Below are 19164 nucleotides of genomic sequence, written 5' to 3'. Positions count from 1 at the left end.
GAGTTTGAAGTCTCTGTATGAAAGGTATCACATGACGCTGAATAATTTCATCTCGATAGCGTACGCCGATGAGATTTCCATTGACAATTTGTCGAGGGGCCCTTCCACGTGCTTATATTCCACCCCACACCAATACGCCACCTCCACCAAATTGTCGACGTTGCACAACACAAGCGTCCTGGTAACGCTCCCCAATGCGACGATACACTCTACAACGGCCGTCACTGCTATCCAAATGAAATATAGATTCATCAGTGAACAGAATATTGACCCAGTCCTGTATTCTGAATCGCAGATGTTGTGTGCACCACGCAATTTTAGCGATACGATGACGTTGAAGCAGCACTGGGCGCACCGCTGGACGTCTTGGTCGTATGTTTACGCACAGTTCTTGGACTAATTGGTCGAAGCCCTGGAAAGCTACGGGCAGTCAAACTTGCTGTCTGGAAACGATTTCTTAGATGCACAAGTCTAATGTGGTTGTCCTGGTGACGTAACGATTTTATTCTGAAACAGTATTGGCCTGTAAAACTCGTGCATTCAAATTTTTCAATAAACAACAGGTGCTCACTAACCATGAAAAAGCCGTGCACCCGGACGGTTACCATCTGATATTGTCAAAAACAATACCATTATCGATTGTTAACATTTTATAAATACAAACAATGGATATAAACAAATTATACTAAATTTTATAATGCACAGTTTCTTTTTTCCGCTAGTATATTTATTCCATCAATAAAATTCTGAAAGGAGTCAGACATTAAATTGACTTTCTCGATTGTAGTACGGAGGAAGCAATAATGAACCATGAAAACCAGAGCATCCCTGTCCCAAATTTAAGATGTTTATCCTAACATTTTTTTTTTTATTTCAAACATGATTTTAAATGACTATGTGCGGTTTTATGCATTGTTTGCCCCCCCCCCCCAAATTAAAGTTTTATAAAGCGCTTTAAAAATAAGAGTGAAGATAGTTAGAATCATAATAAAAGTAACGGTGCAAAAGGTTATTACCACAGTGACATCATAGTGTACAAATGACGTCATGAAGATTGCCTTATTTTGATAAATTGATGTTTTGAATAATATATGGGTGTTTTCCGATAATTTTTCGACTTGGAAACATTGAGCGCAGGCTTGCTCAAGTACCATTTTTTAGAATAATGTGTATAGTTATCTGAAGAAAAACATATGTTAAAATCTTACTTGAGCAGACCTGCGCTCTATTTTTCCGAATGCAAAATATAAAGACAAAATGAGAATATTTTCATCCGTTTGTAAATATGCGGGAATAAGGTCATAAAGATGACGTCATAGATAAATAGCCAATGACCAATGGTTGTTAAAATCAAGATTAAAGTGATAGGCATCTACTGTACAATGATTTATGAAGATTTGATTTATATATGACACCATTTAAAAATTGGTTAAAATTGGGGGCAGATATTTGACCATACCACACATAGTTCTTTCTTACAACAACTCGGTTCTACGGTTTCTTAACTTAGTTGCAGGTTCCGATATTTCAAACGTGTCATGTCCGCGGTAAATCATTATCAGTCAAAATGTCAAAGGGTCACACTATCGTCCATATTCACAAGCGAGCAATATATACAGTACCGATCAGACCCAACCTAACAGAAAGTAAACCCCAACTAAACCTCGAGTTTATTTTTGGGTTTACTTTGGGTTTACTCTGGGTTTACTTTTTAAAAATTTTGGTCAACTCGGGGTTTACTTTGGGTTTACTCGGGGTTTACTTTGAGTTTACTTTGAGATTGCTTTTGAGGTCAACTCTATGCACTGAAGTGTGAAGCAGACTAGCATTTTATCTTACCATCCTACTGCCTGTAATTCCTACCCTTTGTATATTCCAAATACACAGTTAGCGTCTGCTTTCAAGAGTATACTTCTAACTGGGTTTCCTCTCTGTGTCCACTGTAGGTTTACGTTGGGTTTACTCTAGGTCCACTCTAGTAAACCCGAAGTAAACCCAGAGTAAACCCAGAAAGTAAACCCAGGGTTTAGTTGGGTTTACTATCTGATCAGTACTGTTCAAAGCAAACAAACTCATTATTAATTATATTCACAACACATTATACAATTGCTTTAATCACATCGGTTATCATAGCAAGATTATTTTCTAAATGCTGTTGTTTGCTAACAGATATATTCTTATGAGGTTTTGGGGATTGGTTTACGCAGTTTCACTTTGGGGATTTCCTTACACTTAGAACACCCTTTGCTCCTCCTGTAGTCAACCTCCATTGGTTCTTCCTGTCTATTTTCTGTCGGGAAAAGTTAACCAATCTTTCATTTGATAAAGGCGTGATAGTGTCAAACCTTGAAACATTCTGTGTAGTATTTGTTATACTTGACCCTCTTATAGCTAGTCCCTATCTTAAGTTTTGCTCGGGCATGACTACCCGAATCGCTGACTCCAAGTATTTGGGGTTTTCTCTAAGGATTTTTATTCTGAGATAGTCAAAGGTCAAACCATCGCAAAAGATGTCTACTGGTATCTTTATCTTTACTGTATGCGTATTCCGAAATTTGCAACAACTGTTCCGCGAATAACTGTACACTTTCGTTTGAATTTTGCCGCGTCCTGCGCTTTACTGATAATGCATGTTGAGAGTCGGTGATCTCCACGAATCTGTTTTTTAAAGATTCTTTTAAATCGTTCCACGAGGGCATTTCTTCCGACGCGTCTGTTTCGTCCATTTATTTTTTTTTATAGTCCCCTACCCAACCTTTACTCGTAATATACGCGAGCATGGGCTTTCATGACCCTGTTTCCAAGACAATAAAATATACTTTCAATTTCTTTTATCCACTGCTTGAATTTTGTAGCATCTCCTTCGAAAGGAGTTATCATTGAAGATAGGGGCACTTAAAGTGCGGCTGTTCTAGCTTTAACTCGACCCATAAAAAATCTTTATCATTATCCTGATTTGGGACTCGGTGTCGAGGTTCATTAGTTCCATACAACCTTGTTTCATAATTTGTGTCAGTTTATTTTTCAAAAGTGTTTTGTATTACCTGACCTTTTTCTGAGAATTTTCGACCTCTTCCATGCCCTTCATTTTCTTCAATTTGACCTTACCCCGCAAATTGTATTTCCGATTGTTCCATTTCATTTTAAATTCTTTTATATCATACCCATTTCCAGTTGCCATATAGGTTACTGATCTGAATTATTATAGCACTTCGAATTATCCTGGTCACGGCACCATAAACATCTATGTGATCCTTTTGTTGTTATTCTTTAAACTTTTGAAATCATAAGTCAGTTCATGTTTATGATATTTATTAAGCACACTTATAGTATAATAGTATAACATCAATCTACAATTAATTAATCAAAAAGTAAGCATAAAATTCAGTATATAGAATAAGCAATTGTTAATACATCCTTTCGGGTCACAGTTCATTGTTAAAGGTTAATTACAATTAGGGGTCTTGCATCCGTTCACCGCTTTCCAAAGTCCAATCATCATTGAGAGTTTTATTCTTTTTGGGCATTCCAACGACTCCACAAATTCTAACAACGCAGTTGTCCTTTTCGGTCAATGACCTTAAACATTTTTCACCATACACGTATCTCGTATCAAGTGCACAACAAGCTAATGACTTATTAACGTAAAGGTGAATACAATAACAAAATTATATTTCATATATATAGGGCTGTCTGGTTACAATAGAGAGCTATTCACTATAAGCAAAATGCAAGCGGGTATGCATGTCTTCATGTGAAGCTTTTAACTCTCCTATTATGCAATATCCAAACAAAACTATATTACAATTAGATTGATAAAATAATGAAAAACAACTTTTCCAGCCACTTCACTATCGAAGGATATATATTTTTTAGCTACGCAGCAAAGACTTTTCGGGCGCCTAGATCCCTTATTTAAGGGGCAAGTTCGTTTTTTTTGGTCTCACATGAAAGCCCTTTTATTTATGCACAACTTTTGGTCTACATGCAATTAGAAAATATTTTAAGCTAAAAAAAAATACGAAGCAAAAACATGAGTAAAAATAAGCAATTTTTAAAACATAGATTTCAATAATATAATTCAAGCGGTACAATTGGAAAAATTTAAAATACAAAAATCAGAAGACAACATTCAAAGTGTCAATTTTGAAAATTTTTTAATTATGGCTTATTTGCAACGGACCATTTCAGAGCCTTTGTCCGGAAACGAATGCCCTAATTGTTTTAAAATCGGAGGGGTAACTCGAACCCGGAAGTTACGATTCCTCATCGTTTTGTGACTTTAAAAATTCATATAGTTTACAATACACCCTGAAATTTAAGTAAAATCGGTTGACAAACAAAAGAGTTATTAATATTTAAAAAACGCCTAGAAGAAGAATAACAATAATGAAGAATTACCATCAGAATCAGTAAAAGGTCTTCCGTTGGAAACGGTCCAACGGAAGACCTTAAATCAGTAAAAGGTCTTCCGTTTCCAACTTATTTATCGCTTAATCACAGTGTGTTTGTTTTTTTTGTTCATTCTGGTCATTTAGGGTATAAATTCTTATATACGTCAAACAAATACCAGTATGCCTTTTTTAGCATCATTTATATTTATGCAAAAATATTAAAACAATAGACATTGTTCGATGTTAAATTGTAGTCAATTTAATTCAATGATTTAAATCCTTTGCCTGATAACAATATAATTGCAAAACACTACAGCAAGACAGATTGTTTTGACCCTTAAGGATGTTCAATGGTCATCAAATTAACCATCAGATGTATCTAAAATTTTAGATATGATGTGTTCATCCATAAATAAACCCATAAATTTTGACCTTAAGATACGAAGAAGGAATCATTCTTTGAGTAGTAGGAGGTGATAATTTCGGTCGGGGCGTGATGATAAATAGAGAATAATAAATACCATTTTTCATATCACAGTCAGTATCAGCCCGAGATTCCAATATCAGCCTGAGAGTCCAAGGCCCAAGGTATGATATTGGTCGAGAGCTGATACAGGTTGTGATATGAAAAAAGGGTATCTATTATTATATTGATTTTATACTTATTTATAAAATTCTACGAATGTTCAAGTTGAACAAATTGATTTCAAATATTATTTGAAGTTAGTCTGTACATGTATTTAATAGTAATATGACTTCTTATTGATTTACCAAACATACAGCTACAGAACCGGAATTTCCTCGTGTTTGAAAATTAACTTTAATTAAAATTGACTGTATGAATTTTTGTTTTGTTTGTTAACATGCACAAATGCAGAAATGGAAAAGGGCAGAGGACTTCCGAACCAGGTGTGATACGCATCCGTATCAGCACAGGGCTGGTACATGTAATCTGTATCAGTCCCGGAGACCGATATGAGTTTTGTGATGTCATCTGTATCACATATGCAAAAAACATGTACTTATTACTAAGTATGTAATACAATCCAATAAAGCCCGAAGGACTTTATGACAGATTATTACGATAGCTCTTTTTGTTAAGGAGATAAATACAGTATATAAATGACCACGACCATCGAGCCTTCCTACGATGCCATTTTTTTTTTATTTTTTACAAAGAAAAATGAAAAGAAATCGTATGTGACATTATAACATAACAGTTTTGTGAACAACTCTGTAATTGTTTTTTTTTTATTTCTGTAGTATAAATTGAAGAGGAATTATATTCAAATAGTAAATAAATAAAAAAACAACCCCCCCCAAAAAAAATAAATAAATCAAAAACCAAAACAAAAACACCACACCACAAAAACCCAACAGACTGCACATTTCAAAGGATGAAGCTATGCTATTCAGCCATTTTTCAGTTACCTTTCAGTCACATATCAGTTAACTAAATATCAGTTGCAGAGATTCATCCTGTGTTTAAAGAAGTCGATTCAATATGAATATTTAGACTATCACTAAAACTGTAATCACGTAGAGTCTTTATCTAATGTACTGCAAACGAACGACTTACATGTATTACGCAACATACCGGTAAAATGCACTTAGCCTTTTTAAAAATAAATCTTCAGCACTTGCGTAAGATTTTAACTTAATAATCTTCTACTAGAAATCGTCGGTGCTTTTGACGAACGCATTCGTAACAGGTTTCACTTAAATTTCACTTACGAGTTTTTCTTTCCCTAGCAACGATCTCCATCCATTTGTTTGTTCTCATAAAAGAGTAAAAAATTACAAGTAAAGCAAAATTTTCAATAAAAAAGACTTAAAAACTGATACTATACATCACTAACATTCAAGGAAATTAATGTGGTGTAGTATGAATCACAAAATGACCCACAATCACAATGTGTCTTTGGTGTGATGTAGGAAATTTTTATAAGAAAATAATATTGCTGTAAATTTTTTTTGAGAATTAATTTCTTTGTTTTTCTGTCAATGACTGCTATATAATGCAGAATAATGGTATAGTGTGTCTAAAACGGTTCTATTTAGCTGTTTATTTTGATATTTCACGTCGGGTGATGAACTTTATTTTTGTTTACAGTTTTGAAATACTTACATGTGCCAGAGGGTACATCGTATACATGTGTTATCGTAATGTTGCGACAAATTTTACCTGTAAGAATCTCATAAAAAATTTTAAGTTTTCACTTCAGATAAATATTAATCGAATTTTTATGAATAGCATTGGAATTTTTGTGAAAATCAGCAAACACTTAAGTTTTCACTTACGATAAAAATTAATCGTAATATTTTTTCTGAAAGAGGCAGCAAGAAATATTTGCGACAACGATGCTTCAGGGAGCCTCGCAAATTTTTCGCACGTAAACAAAAGTTTGTTAACAGTATTTCATTTCATTATGTATCTATGCTGGTTTAATCATCATTCTAACTTCCGTTATGTTGCTGACACTTTGTATGGTTGGGTACCAGGGGTAGGTCCAATGTTCCGGGGGCCACGGTCCATTAAGGAAGGCGTTATAGCAGCTGTCGAACCACCATCCTCCATTAAACAAAGCGGCACAGTGACCACCTTTCCACTGATCGTTGTCTCGGTCCACGGTACTGAACGACGTACCGTTCAGATTGGTGCTAGAGTAGCCAGTGTTGATCATACTGTCTCCTGAAATAAAAAATAAATACTGTAATCTGAAAACTTTAATGAGCAAATTGCAACTAAAAGAAAAACCTTATGAATTGGGTATGTTTACCTAGTATTCCGTTCAAATATTAGAGTACTGGATGGCCTTCTCCATTTTACACAATATTGATTTATGGATTTTCTTTATAAAGCAGGACTTTGTACAAAGATATTATGGTACGATTTTTTGGAACTAATCTATCAAATTTTAAAGTGAACCTTATAAGTCATTTATTGGCAATTTAGCCTTATATCTAAAGTGAATAACATTTAACAATAATGAAAATGCGTTTCAACGATTATGAACCAGTTTATCAAAAATATATAGGATAACGTGAACTTCCCTTTTTGGGAGTTGATTTTAATCAACTCTCCTATGCAGTTACTCTGGCAAACCGAAAGTGAAACAATGTTTGGACCTAAGCACAAATCATTACCGCTGACAAGATTTAATTCTTGAAAATAATCGATAAATTCGATGTTATGTATCTTGAAGCTTTGATTTTTAAGAAACTTATTTATGAAAATAGTCAGATGTTAAATAGTACGAATAATTTAGATATTTTTTGCCGTCGTATGTATTCATACGCCAGAGTTCAATAAAGTTTCAGTCCGAGAATTCATATTATAAAAATGTGCTTAATTCAAAGACATATTATAAACTACTTGCCAAACAAAGTAACATATGGTTGATTTTAAAATAAATAAAAATCGATAAAATCAACTCACATGAGTACTTCAGTACTTTGATTCTAATTATCGGCAATTAAACCAAAATAGAAAATCAACAATATACATTGATTTGAATAAATATTGCATGGAAAAAGAAAACTAATGCTTGAGATGGCAAACGTTGTGAGAACACTTAAGGGTCTCTAGGGCCAGCAAAGATTTATATTTTCGATTCGAATTTGATGCGAAGTTAGTATTTTGCATCAAATTAGAATCAAAAATGTAATTATACGAAAGATATATACGCTATACATTTAGCCAAAAAAGCGAAATACGTAGTTTGAATAAGCAATTTTAATTTCTTACCTAGATTTCCGGTGTTTGGTCCTCCCAGGTGGAGCGTGTAGTTTGTAGATTCGTCACCAATGGAAAAGTCTTCGTATTTCTGGTGAAATATGCTTCCATTGTTCGATTTGAAAATCATATACAAGAAATGCGGCAGTCGCTTTGTTAAATGATGAATGACGTCGTTTCCTATTTGTAGAATGAGAAAAAAATATTTTCATTTCTAACATAGGCATCATGAAATAAATTAATTAATCTACTGACTTATTCTAAACGTTGTTTACATTACGTTAATTCTCTAAATAAAAATCATTGATAATTCTTTTTTAAAATCAGAAATAAAAAAAAAGTATGTGACAAATATGTTTATTTACTTCATACAATGTATACATTTCTAAAATAAAACAAAAAGTTTACTTTGACAAAAAAAACCCCGACAAGCTGCTTTAAATTGATGCATCTTTCAAATAAATCATTAGATAATTTGTTCTGTCCCGGCTTCCGTAGTTTGGGGAACTCTTCTGTTTCCGGTTTATATATGTCAACCGCATGGTTGCGGTCTGCAACGTTTTGATTTTGTTTACCATTATTGTTAGATACCCACTGCTGACCACAGTGTAAGTTCATTGTCTGTGTTATTTTTGTGTAATTGTGTAGCAGAAGCATTTCATCTATTTCTTGATAGCTGTTTACAGTCTAAATGATGAATTATCGTGTCAAAGTTTTAGTCATGATTATTCGTAAGGTCTACACTATCATTGATATATTTCAACCTGAGTTAATTTAAAACATCTTTATTGTATATCTGAGTTCTAAAGAAAGTATTTGATTGCTATTTCATTTACAATTGTACTATATCTATATTGCTATATGTAAGTAAACTCTCGCGCCAAAATTTATTCTATGGAAACCCGTTACTGTCACTAATGATTATTCATTCGGCTATGTACATGTAAACAACACTGTTAATTCAGTTACTTATATTGTTTATTTCATTTGTTACAGCTTTTTACCATCATACCAATAATAAAGAATGGAAACTTTATATTGTGTGGTTAACTGGCTGCAACCTGAGACAGCACAGTAAAAAGACTCATCCAGCAAAGTCAGGCACCTGCACCGTCACGTCACTAGGACACAGACATCGCAACAGCCTTCTACATTAACTACAACAATATGTCAACAGAGGACATGGACACGGAAACAGAACATGAACGAGAAACTGAAGAACCCAGAATCAGACAGTTGACCGAGAAGGCCTCCGATGTATACAGGGACAGGGTCAAGCATTGTACAGTTGAATTGTCAATTCTTTGGGATCGTGTGGATCATGTTATCCAGTGTATAGACAAAAACAAAGATGATCTTGACACTCTCCAAGAAGTGGAAAAGAAGCTAACCCATAATATTGAGAACTTCGACAAATACACAGACAGTTTTAGGGAATACCTCACAAGAACCAGAACCCAAGACAGCCTCAGCGAATTACATAGGCTTGATTTTCTTAAAAAAGGATATGATTTACTCGTAGAAAATGCTAAACGAAGACTAAAGACATACATAGGAAAGCAGAGCAGAAAAGAGGAAAAATCAGAATCTTCCTACCGTTGAGGAACCACCTCGACCAGTCAATCATCTATCATTGCTAGAAAGTCCGCTAAAGCTGAAGCAGCAAAAGTCAGTCTACAATTCGCTAAAGAGGCAGCAGAGTTGAAGAAAAAACAGGCCTTGATTGAGCAGCAATATGCATTAGAGACCGCCTCGGCTAAAGCACGTGCAGAGCGACAGAAGATTGAGACTCAGGCCAATCTGGAATTACTGAGAAAAGAGCAAGAAGCAGCAGAGGCCGAAGCAGAAGTCAACATGCTGAGATCGTTTGATGGAGATGAACAGAGATCATTGCCATCCTTACCAGAAAGTGACTCTCATACAAGGACTAAGAATTACGTAAGAAATCTGATTGATGTCCCTCAGCATGACCCTATTCCACCCTCAATCCCACCAGCTAGCATTCATCCTGAAGTCAGACAACGAGAAGAACTTCCAGCCAACGTCATGTCGTCTCTGGATCCAAATGCTCTACCTTACAGACCAGCCAACACTCACAGTCTCTCATCAGATTTTACAAAGTTTCTCCTTAAGAAGGATCTTCTTCTTACTCGTCTAACAAGTTTTAATGACAAACCCGAGACCTACGCATCTTGGAAAAATAGTTTTAAGAACATAATGGAGGAGCTAGGTGTTACACCAGTGGAGGAGATTGACCTACTTGTGAAGTGGCTTGGGAAGGACTCACAGAAATGTGCACAATCCTTGAAAACTTCTACATCAAGTGATCCTAAAAGAGGACTTCACCGCATCTGGGACAGACTCGATGAGAGGTATGGAGCTCCTGAAATGGTTGAGGCAGCCTTAAAGTGCAAAATCGACAATTTTGCAAAAATCACATCCAAGAACTTTAAGACTTTGTATGACTTGTCAGATGTATTGAGTGAAATAGAGGCAGTGAAAGAAGAAACTAAGTACAGCTCTCTTCTAGGGTATTATGATTCCTCATCCGGTGTAACCCCTATTGTTCGAAAACTTCCATTCAACCTCCAGGAAAAGTGGACAAATGTGGCTGTGAAGTACATTGAGGAGCATAGCGTACCATACCCACCATTTTCCATATTCGTTGATTTCATCAGGAAACTTAGCAGGACAAAGAACAATCCTAGTTTTATCTATGAACCACAAACCAGTGAGCATGTCCGTAGGAATTTTTCCTCTAACAGACAACATGAGAAAACTGGAATCTCGGCATTGAAGACCCAGTTCGTTGGGACGTCACTTGAGAAACCATCATCGGACCCCACAACCAAATGTCCTCTACACAACTCAAATCATGCTCTCAACAGGTGCAAGGCCTTCCGTTTCAAGTCTCTTGAAGCACGGAAAAGATTCTTGAAAGAAAATAGAATTTGCTTTCGCTGTTGCGCATCTACATCACACATCAGCCGTGATTGTAAAGTGCCCATTAAGTGTGAGGAGTGTGGAAACGACAGGCATCCGACCGCCCTTCACCTAGATTTCAGACCATCAGAAGGGATACCATGCTCTATCCGGTCTTCAGAGAGAGATCCCTTAGTTAAGAACTCTAGTCCTATGACTCCGTCATCTTCGCATGGTGGGGAGGAAAGTCTAACGACAGAATCTCATAAACCAGCCGCAAAGACACTATGTACCCAAATCCAAAAAGAAACCTTTAATGGAAAATCATGTTCAAAGACACTACTAGCTCATGTATATAGGAAAGAAAACCCAGAGGACCGACTGACATTGTATGCTATCATTGACGATCAAAGCAACAAATCATTAGTTAGCCCAGCATTCTTCCAGCACTTTTCTGATGTTGATGGGTACACTGCAAACACCCTATCTTCTTGCATGGGTCGTATAGATGCCTATGGCAGGAGAGCAACCGGTTTTGTCATAGAGTCGTTGGATGGAACTTGCACCCTGGACCTTCCCGCATTGATTGAATGTGACCAAGTACCTGATTCTAAAGATGAGATACCAACATCTGATGTTGCCTATCATTACCCACATCTGACCGAAATTGCTCATCATTTCCCTCCAATCGATGATAGAGCTCAAGTGTCCTTACTGATAGGAAGAGACTTACCTGAAGCACACCACGTGCAAGCCCAGATCACAGGACAAAAAGGAACTCCGTTCGCACAAAAGCTTGCACTAGGCTGGACTCTCATAGGCGAAACATGTATTGGTAAATTCCACAAACCTGACGTTCATACATACAAGACTTCGATTTTAGGAAACGGCCGAGCTACAATGTTAAAACCTTGTGATAGCGATTTTGAAGTGAAAGAGAAGTATGACCATTTTATCACCACTCCAGACACCTTTCAAGATTCTGACAATCTAGGATGCACTGTATTCCAAAAATCTCCGGATGATGAAAAACCAGGACTGTCTTGTGAAGACCGAGAATTTCTAAGATTAATGGATAGAGAATTCACGAAGGATTTTGAGGGGTATTGGACAGCACCCTTACCTTTCCGTTCTGACAGACCAAAACTCCCAGACAACAAAGTACAGGCTTTGAAAAGAGCCAAAAGCTTGCATATTAGCATGCAGAAGGATCCTTTGAAGAGGGAACACATGTTCACCTTCATGCAAGGTATTCTAGAGAATGGACATGCAGAGGTCGCTCCCCCTATTCATGGAGATAAAGAACGATGGTACCTCCCGATATTTGGGGTCTACCACCCCAAGAAACCGAACCAGATAAGAGGAGTATTTGACTCATCCGCTAAACACTGTGGCGTATCCCTTAATGATGTCTTACTCTCTGGTCCGGATTTGCTCAACAGCCTACTCGGTGTGTTGATGCGCTTTAGGCGTGAACCAATAGCCATTATGACTGATGTACGGCAGATGTTTTACTGTTTCCGAGTGAAGGATGAACACAAGGACTACTTACGTTTTCTTTGGTACCACAGGAATGACCCGAACGGAGAGCTTGTCGATTATAGAATGCGTGTTCACGTTTTTGGGAACAGTCCCTCTCCAACTGTGGCCTCATATGGACTGAAGAAGATAGCATATCTCAGTGAACAGACCTTTGGAGAGGATGTTGCAAATTTCCTACAGCGAGATTTCTATGTAGACGATGGTTTAACCTCTCTACCCTCCGAGGCTCAAGCTATTGACCTCCTTAAGAGAACACGCTCAGCTCTACATGAGGAAGGGAGGCTCCACCTTCACAAGATTGCTTCTAATTCCCGCGAAGTGATGAAGGCCTTTGGCACTGAAGACTTGGCCAAAGAACTCAAGGAACTGGATATTGGTGAGGGTACCCTACCAGTTCAAAGAAGTTTAGGAATCAGCTGGAACCTAGACACCGACTCATTCTTGTTCTACCCATCACCTGAGTTGAAACCAGCCACCAGACGAGGAGTACTTTCCACCGTTAATAGCGTCTTCGATCCTCTTGGATTTGTAGCACCAATTACTGTCCAGGGTAAGCTGTTCCTTAGATCACTCATCCATAGCTCCATTGACTGGGACGCCCCACTGACAGATGAACAAATCACCTGGTGGAATGAATGGAGGCAGTCCCTGGGCTTGCTTACTGAGCTGAAGATACCTAGGGTCTATACAAACATGTCATTCGGAAGCTGCGACTCAAAAGAGGTCCATGTATATTGCGATGCATCTGAACATGCTATAGCAGCTGTGGGCTACCTATTGGCTAAAAGAAAAGACCAGGAAGAGCTCGGATTCATACTCGGAAAAGCTAAAGTTGCTCCCTCGCACGGCCACACAATTCCCCGCCTCGAACTCTGTGCAGCCGTCCTGTCAACAGAAATTGCACAATACATATCTGAACAGTTAGATATCGATCTTAGCAAGTTTTGGTTCTATTCAGACAGCAGGGTAGTCCTGGGCTACATTTCTAACCAATCACGAAGGTTCTTCACATATGTGAGCAACAGAGTTGCACGTATACGACATATCACCTCGCCGGACCAGTGGAAGTATGTATCTACGAACAATAACCCTGCAGATGTGGCTACACGTGCGATTCATGTGTCAGACTTGGCAGATAGCATGTGGCTAAAGGGACCCCCCTACATCCCGACCTGTGGTGATTCATCAGAGGAGAACCTTTATGAATTGCAAGATCCTGACTCTGACAAGGAGATAAGACCACTTGTTACATGTCTGAAGACCAGCCATGTACCGTCAAATGTATCACTGGGCTCACACAGATTTTCAGAGTTCCTGGATTGGAAGAAACTCGTTGAGTCTATTGCGAGACTAAGGCATGTGGCACAGAGTTTCAACGGTCAAGGACCTTGTAAAGGATGGCATTCCTGTAAACTCACAAAATCAGTTTCATCTTACAAAGAGGCAGAGAAAATTGTCATCAAAGTTGTACAAAGAGAATCTTATCAAGAAGAAATCAACAGTATACAAGAGAGAAACATTGTTTCCATGAACAGCTCACTGAGAAAATTAGACCCCTATATGGACTTTGAAGGCATACTTAGAGTTGGTGGTAGGTTAAATAGAGGAGAACTACATCAAGATGACAAGAACCCTATTATCATCCCCTCACGACACCACGTAGCCAAACTCATTGTTGAATTCTATCACAGGAAGTCAAGACACCAAGGCAGACACATTACTGGTGGTGCAGTGCGCTCCGCAGGATTCTGGATTGTTGGTAGCAAGCGACTCATCTCTTCAATTCTGTACAATTGCGTAACGTGCCGAAAACTACGTAGGGATGTGGAGCAACAGAAAATGGCTGATCTGCCCATAGACCGCACTCAACCAGGTCCCCCATTCACATGTGTGGGCCTTGATGCCTTTGGACCTTGGAACATAGTGACCAGACGCACTCGTGGAGGAGTTACGAATTGCAAGAGATGGGCCATACTATTTACCTGTTTGACCACTAGAGGTGTGCACATAGAGGTTGTTGAAGAGATGAGTGCCTCTTCTTTCATCAATGCCTACAGAAGGTTTGTCGCACTTCGAGGTCCTGTGAAGCAGATAAGATCAGACCGGGGCACAAACTTTGTTGGTTCAACAAATGACCTCAACATCAATACTATCAACGTTGAAGATGGACTGGTGAAATCTGTTTTGTATGAGAATGGCACTACCTGGATTTTCAACCCCCCTCACTCCTCGCACATGGGTGGGGTTTGGGAGCGGTTGATAGGTGTCGCCCGACGTATCCTTGATTCTATGTTGTTGGAGAATTCTATGATCAAGGGACATTTAACTCATGAAGTACTGGTGACATTTCTTGCTGAGGTTACGGCAATCATTAACTCGCGCCCACTAGCAACATTGTCAACGGATCCTGACGACCCATACCCACTTAGTCCGTCGCTCTTAATCACTCAGAAACCTGACGTCTTAGTATCACAACTTGATATCGTTTTTGACCCTAAAGACATGTACCGTTCGCAATGGAGAAGAGTGAGACACCTTGCGGATGTCTTCTGGAGCAAGTGGAAAGCGCAGTACCTTCAGTCTCTTCAAGAACGTAGGAAGTGGCAAAAGGACACAAGGAATATTTCCGTTGATGACATTGTGTTAATGGTTGACAAACAGGCACCGCGCATTCAGTGGCCTATGGGTAAAGTTGTGAAAACCTTTCCAAGTGTGGACGGCAAAGTGCGAAAAGCAGAGATTCGCATTTCCAGGGATGGCAAGATATCTTCGTTTATTCGTCCAGTTTCAGAGTTGGTATTGTTAATTGAAAACAGTGAAGGGTGATATCTGGTGATATCAGGTGGGGAGTGTTCTGTCCCGGCTTCCGTAGTTTGGGGAACTCTTCTGTTTCCGGTTTATATATGTCAACCGCATGGTTGCGGTCTGCAACGTTTTGATTTTGTTTACCATTATTGTTAGATACCCACTGCTGACCACAGTGTAAGTTCATTGTCTGTGTTATTTTTGTGTAATTGTGTAGCAGAAGCATTTCATCTATTTCTTGATAGCTGTTTACAGTCTAAATGATGAATTATCGTGTCAAAGTTTTAGTCATGATTATTCGTAAGGTCTACACTATCATTGATATATTTCAACCTGAGTTAATTTAAAACATCTTTATTGTATATCTGAGTTCTAAAGAAAGTATTTGATTGCTATTTCATTTACAATTGTACTATATCTATATTGCTATATGTAAGTAAACTCTCGCGCCAAAATTTATTCTATGGAAACCCGTTACTGTCACTAATGATTATTCATTCGGCTATGTACATGTAAACAACACTGTTAATTCAGTTACTTATATTGTTTATTTCATTTGTTACAGCTTTTTACCATCATACCAATAATAAAGAATGGAAACTTTATATTGTGTGGTTAACTGGCTGCAACCTGAGGCAGCACATAATTCATCATCTCTTAAAAGTTATCTAAAAGCTTTGGCGTCATCTATTCACAATTATCTGAAACCATGTCAAGTATTACTTACAGATTGAAGAGAGGAGCAATAACTTATTAACTTTTGAATTGTTCCCACGATTATATTACGCAGTATCAAGTTTTTATACTTTCGCGTGCAAAAAAGTTCGTGAATAAAAAAATCATTTGCGTTCTCACTAACGTACTAACACAGGCGTTGTATATCTAATTAGGATCGGAATTAAGAATAAAGAACGATCACGGGGATAGCAAACGTCCAATGTGTGCGACCAAAGTAAGTTAGCGTTTTGAATACGACCACGAACATACTGAAGAAAATATGCTATTTACGCTGGTGGTTTTCTATGGTCTAACAATACGCCTTGGTATCAAAAAAGCGGATGTATTTTTAACAAACCACTGGCAGTGTTTTCAATTTTTACAAACGCGTGTGTTTAGGCTTACCGAGAAACCACCTTTAATCACCTAAGCTCCCGCAACAATATTATTTTACTGACGTATAATAATTGTATGTACTCCTTGACATACTAGTATCAAACTGAGTCATATATTGATTGATGTTTTATTTACCCATTGATAATAATAATTCAATAAATTCAATTGGGTAATATTACTGACCAATCCAGTAAGCGTTTGGGGGATCGCCAAAGCCGTTCTTGAATTCCGTCCAAGTTTTGTTAAAGTTCATGGTACCACTCAGGCGGCGCTGAATGGCCTGTGGAAAATAAAGATATCATAATACACAACTGAATCAATATTATGTTTACTTTGAAAGGTAATCATTTTTTTTTTAAATAATGACTCTTCTTTGTCTGCAATGAGCAGTAACAGCAATAATTATATCGATTTTCTTTTCAAAGTATCAGCAAGAGATTACAGGTTTGAAAATGATAAAAAAAAGTCGACATAGATAGATAGATAGATAGATAGATCGATCGATCGATAGATTGATGACTTTTACCGTCCAGCCCCCACCGTCTGTTTCCATATCACAGTAGACAGTTACAGGTTGCTGTCGACCCCCAAAAGGATCAATGACGTACAATCCTGAAGTGCGCTCTCCGGTTTCCATGACACCATGACAGTCTGGTGGCGCTTAAAGTTTTAATTTATAGAAATGAATTTAATATCTTTACATGTCATAAGAAATAATAAACAAAATATGAAAAAGTTTAAGAAAAAAATACAAATCATAAAATTAAAAAAAAGTATTTCAACGTCCCCGGTTTCAACAAAATGAATTATTACATGTTATTTTCCCTAAACCGTTCTCTCAAGGTATCTCACTACTGACGTGCTGATTTCCTTGCGCAGATGATCATTATATTTTGATGAATATGATTTTATATTCATTGAATCATCTCATAAAGATTACTTTTTCATTACTACATAGCATTTATAATGAAAGTTCTTTTGAATTAAAAAACCAAACAAACATAAACATTTTTCGAAATACCTTTATTTTCATACGGAAGGTTTTTAAGACAACATCAAAATGACAAAACAAAAAATTTTATGAACTGTCAATGTAATTTTTTATTATAATTTATTCATTATTCATTTTTTTTAGAATTTGATAGGTTTGTAATGTATTATATAGTTTCTGTGTGAAATGTTCAAATTAAAATCTTGAGAAAGTTAAAGACGTTAAGCATAAAATCATGGCTATATATATATAAATTGTCTAATTTTTCATAGCCAAATTTTGTTAAAATTTTACTTTTGAAACCAAATATATCAAATTCGATATTACTCACCCCCTATGTTAAATTATGTCAAAGAAAATCTAAATACCTATTTAGGCATACTGTTTTAATCTGATGAAATTCATGTTTTTCAAAAAGATCTATTCTAAATCAACTTGTAACTATTATGGAAACTGTCAATTTTTAGTGCAAAAATTTAAAAAAAAACGTATGCAGCTTGGTACATTTTTTTCCCAACAAATCCGTCTTTTCAGTGTGACCATTGTGCATACTTTAAAACAATAATTGAGGAAATAAGTTTGCTTGGTCAAAAATACAGAAAACAAATCTTACTCAGGCTGAAATTGCATTTAGAGTCCAGGAAGAACAAATTGAGTCGGCTATACTGTAAATTCCTAATTAAACGCGAGGAATTAATATCCGCGTAAAATCGCGAGAAGCCCGTCTCGCGAATTCTAAAATCTCGCTTTTAATTTTAGAAGACATGTGAACTACATGAAACTATGATGAAATTTCGCCATTCGCGATTTTATGTTCTCGCGATTTGAGGGCAAATCGTTGAATCGCGGAATTAAGTACTCGCGTAAAATAAGGAATCTACAGTAACTCATGATCAGAGAAATGACATCTGCCCCCCCCCCCCCCCCCATTTTTGATTTAAGTATGTTTGTCTGCATTTTGCAATGATATACTTCTTAAATAAATTCTTGACTAAAAAACAATTAGGTGTGGGACTACTTAAGAAAATAAGTTTTAGTAATTAAAAATAGCTGTAATATCTATGAAGTGAAACTGCGTGCAAATCAAAAGGTCTTTTTTATTATTCGACTTCGTCCTTATCTAAGTTATAAAGTATCTAAATCATATGCTGTACTTTACTGTTACATTGAAGGCGACAGTTTCCGTTTACTTAACGAAATAACCCAATTTTAGAGTACAGTGAGAAAGGTTTTTTGTTACATTTATAAATTAAAATCTATCATCAGGCGGATTAATATATTTCCTTCTCTCTGATAAAAAATACTGTTTAAAATTTTCAATATGTGCCAGGACATACATGTTTGACTAAATATGCATTTTATCTACCTAATTTTAGGCTGCAAAAAGAACAGTTGTCAGAGTATCTCTAAAAAAAATCAGCTTGCAATCTCCAAGCTGAAGATTGTTAAAAGTTTTGCTTTTAATTGTTAAAGTACTTACCGCTAATTAATAGGTAATATCTCCAGCCATCTTCAGTTGAGGTCATGTTTCCGAAAACACATGACCGATGGATCCGACACATTTTTACCAATGAGTTAAACCCAAAACATCCACAATTAATGTCACACATAGCAGCGCACGAATGGCGCGATGGAGCCTGATGTTCTGCTACAAACTCTAT

At 36.9% G+C, this 19164-nt stretch overlaps 2 protein-coding genes across 2 annotated transcripts in view; one reads left to right on the top strand and one right to left on the bottom strand.

Moving 5' to 3' along the window:
• Positions 1-5768: 5768 nt before the first annotated feature.
• The window catches only part of LOC109619581 (fibroleukin-like), a 35523-nt gene continuing 22127 nt past the window's right edge, over positions 5769-19164 (bottom strand). The window contains exons 3-5 of the mRNA XM_066085377.1: positions 16696-16792; positions 8143-8310; positions 5769-7086 (exon numbers count right to left, since the gene is read on the bottom strand). Coding sequence (XP_065941449.1) covers positions 6830-7086; positions 8143-8310; positions 16696-16792 — 522 coding nt within the window. The 3' untranslated portion in view covers positions 5769-6829. The remainder of the gene's footprint in view (positions 7087-8142; positions 8311-16695; positions 16793-19164) is intronic.
• On the top strand, positions 8614-15420 carry LOC117687628 (uncharacterized). Its single transcript, XM_034464481.2, has 2 exons — positions 8614-8738; positions 9127-15420. Exon 2 carries the CDS (start codon positions 9985-9987, stop codon positions 15418-15420), a length of 5436 nt encoding a protein of 1811 aa, XP_034320372.2. The 5' UTR covers positions 8614-8738; positions 9127-9984.

The sequence above is a fragment of the Magallana gigas genome, chromosome 1, assembly GCF_963853765.1.
Source record: "Magallana gigas chromosome 1, xbMagGiga1.1, whole genome shotgun sequence".
Lineage (NCBI taxonomy): Eukaryota > Metazoa > Mollusca > Bivalvia > Ostreida > Ostreidae > Magallana > Magallana gigas.
This window is presented reverse-complemented; position numbering and strand designations above follow the sequence as displayed.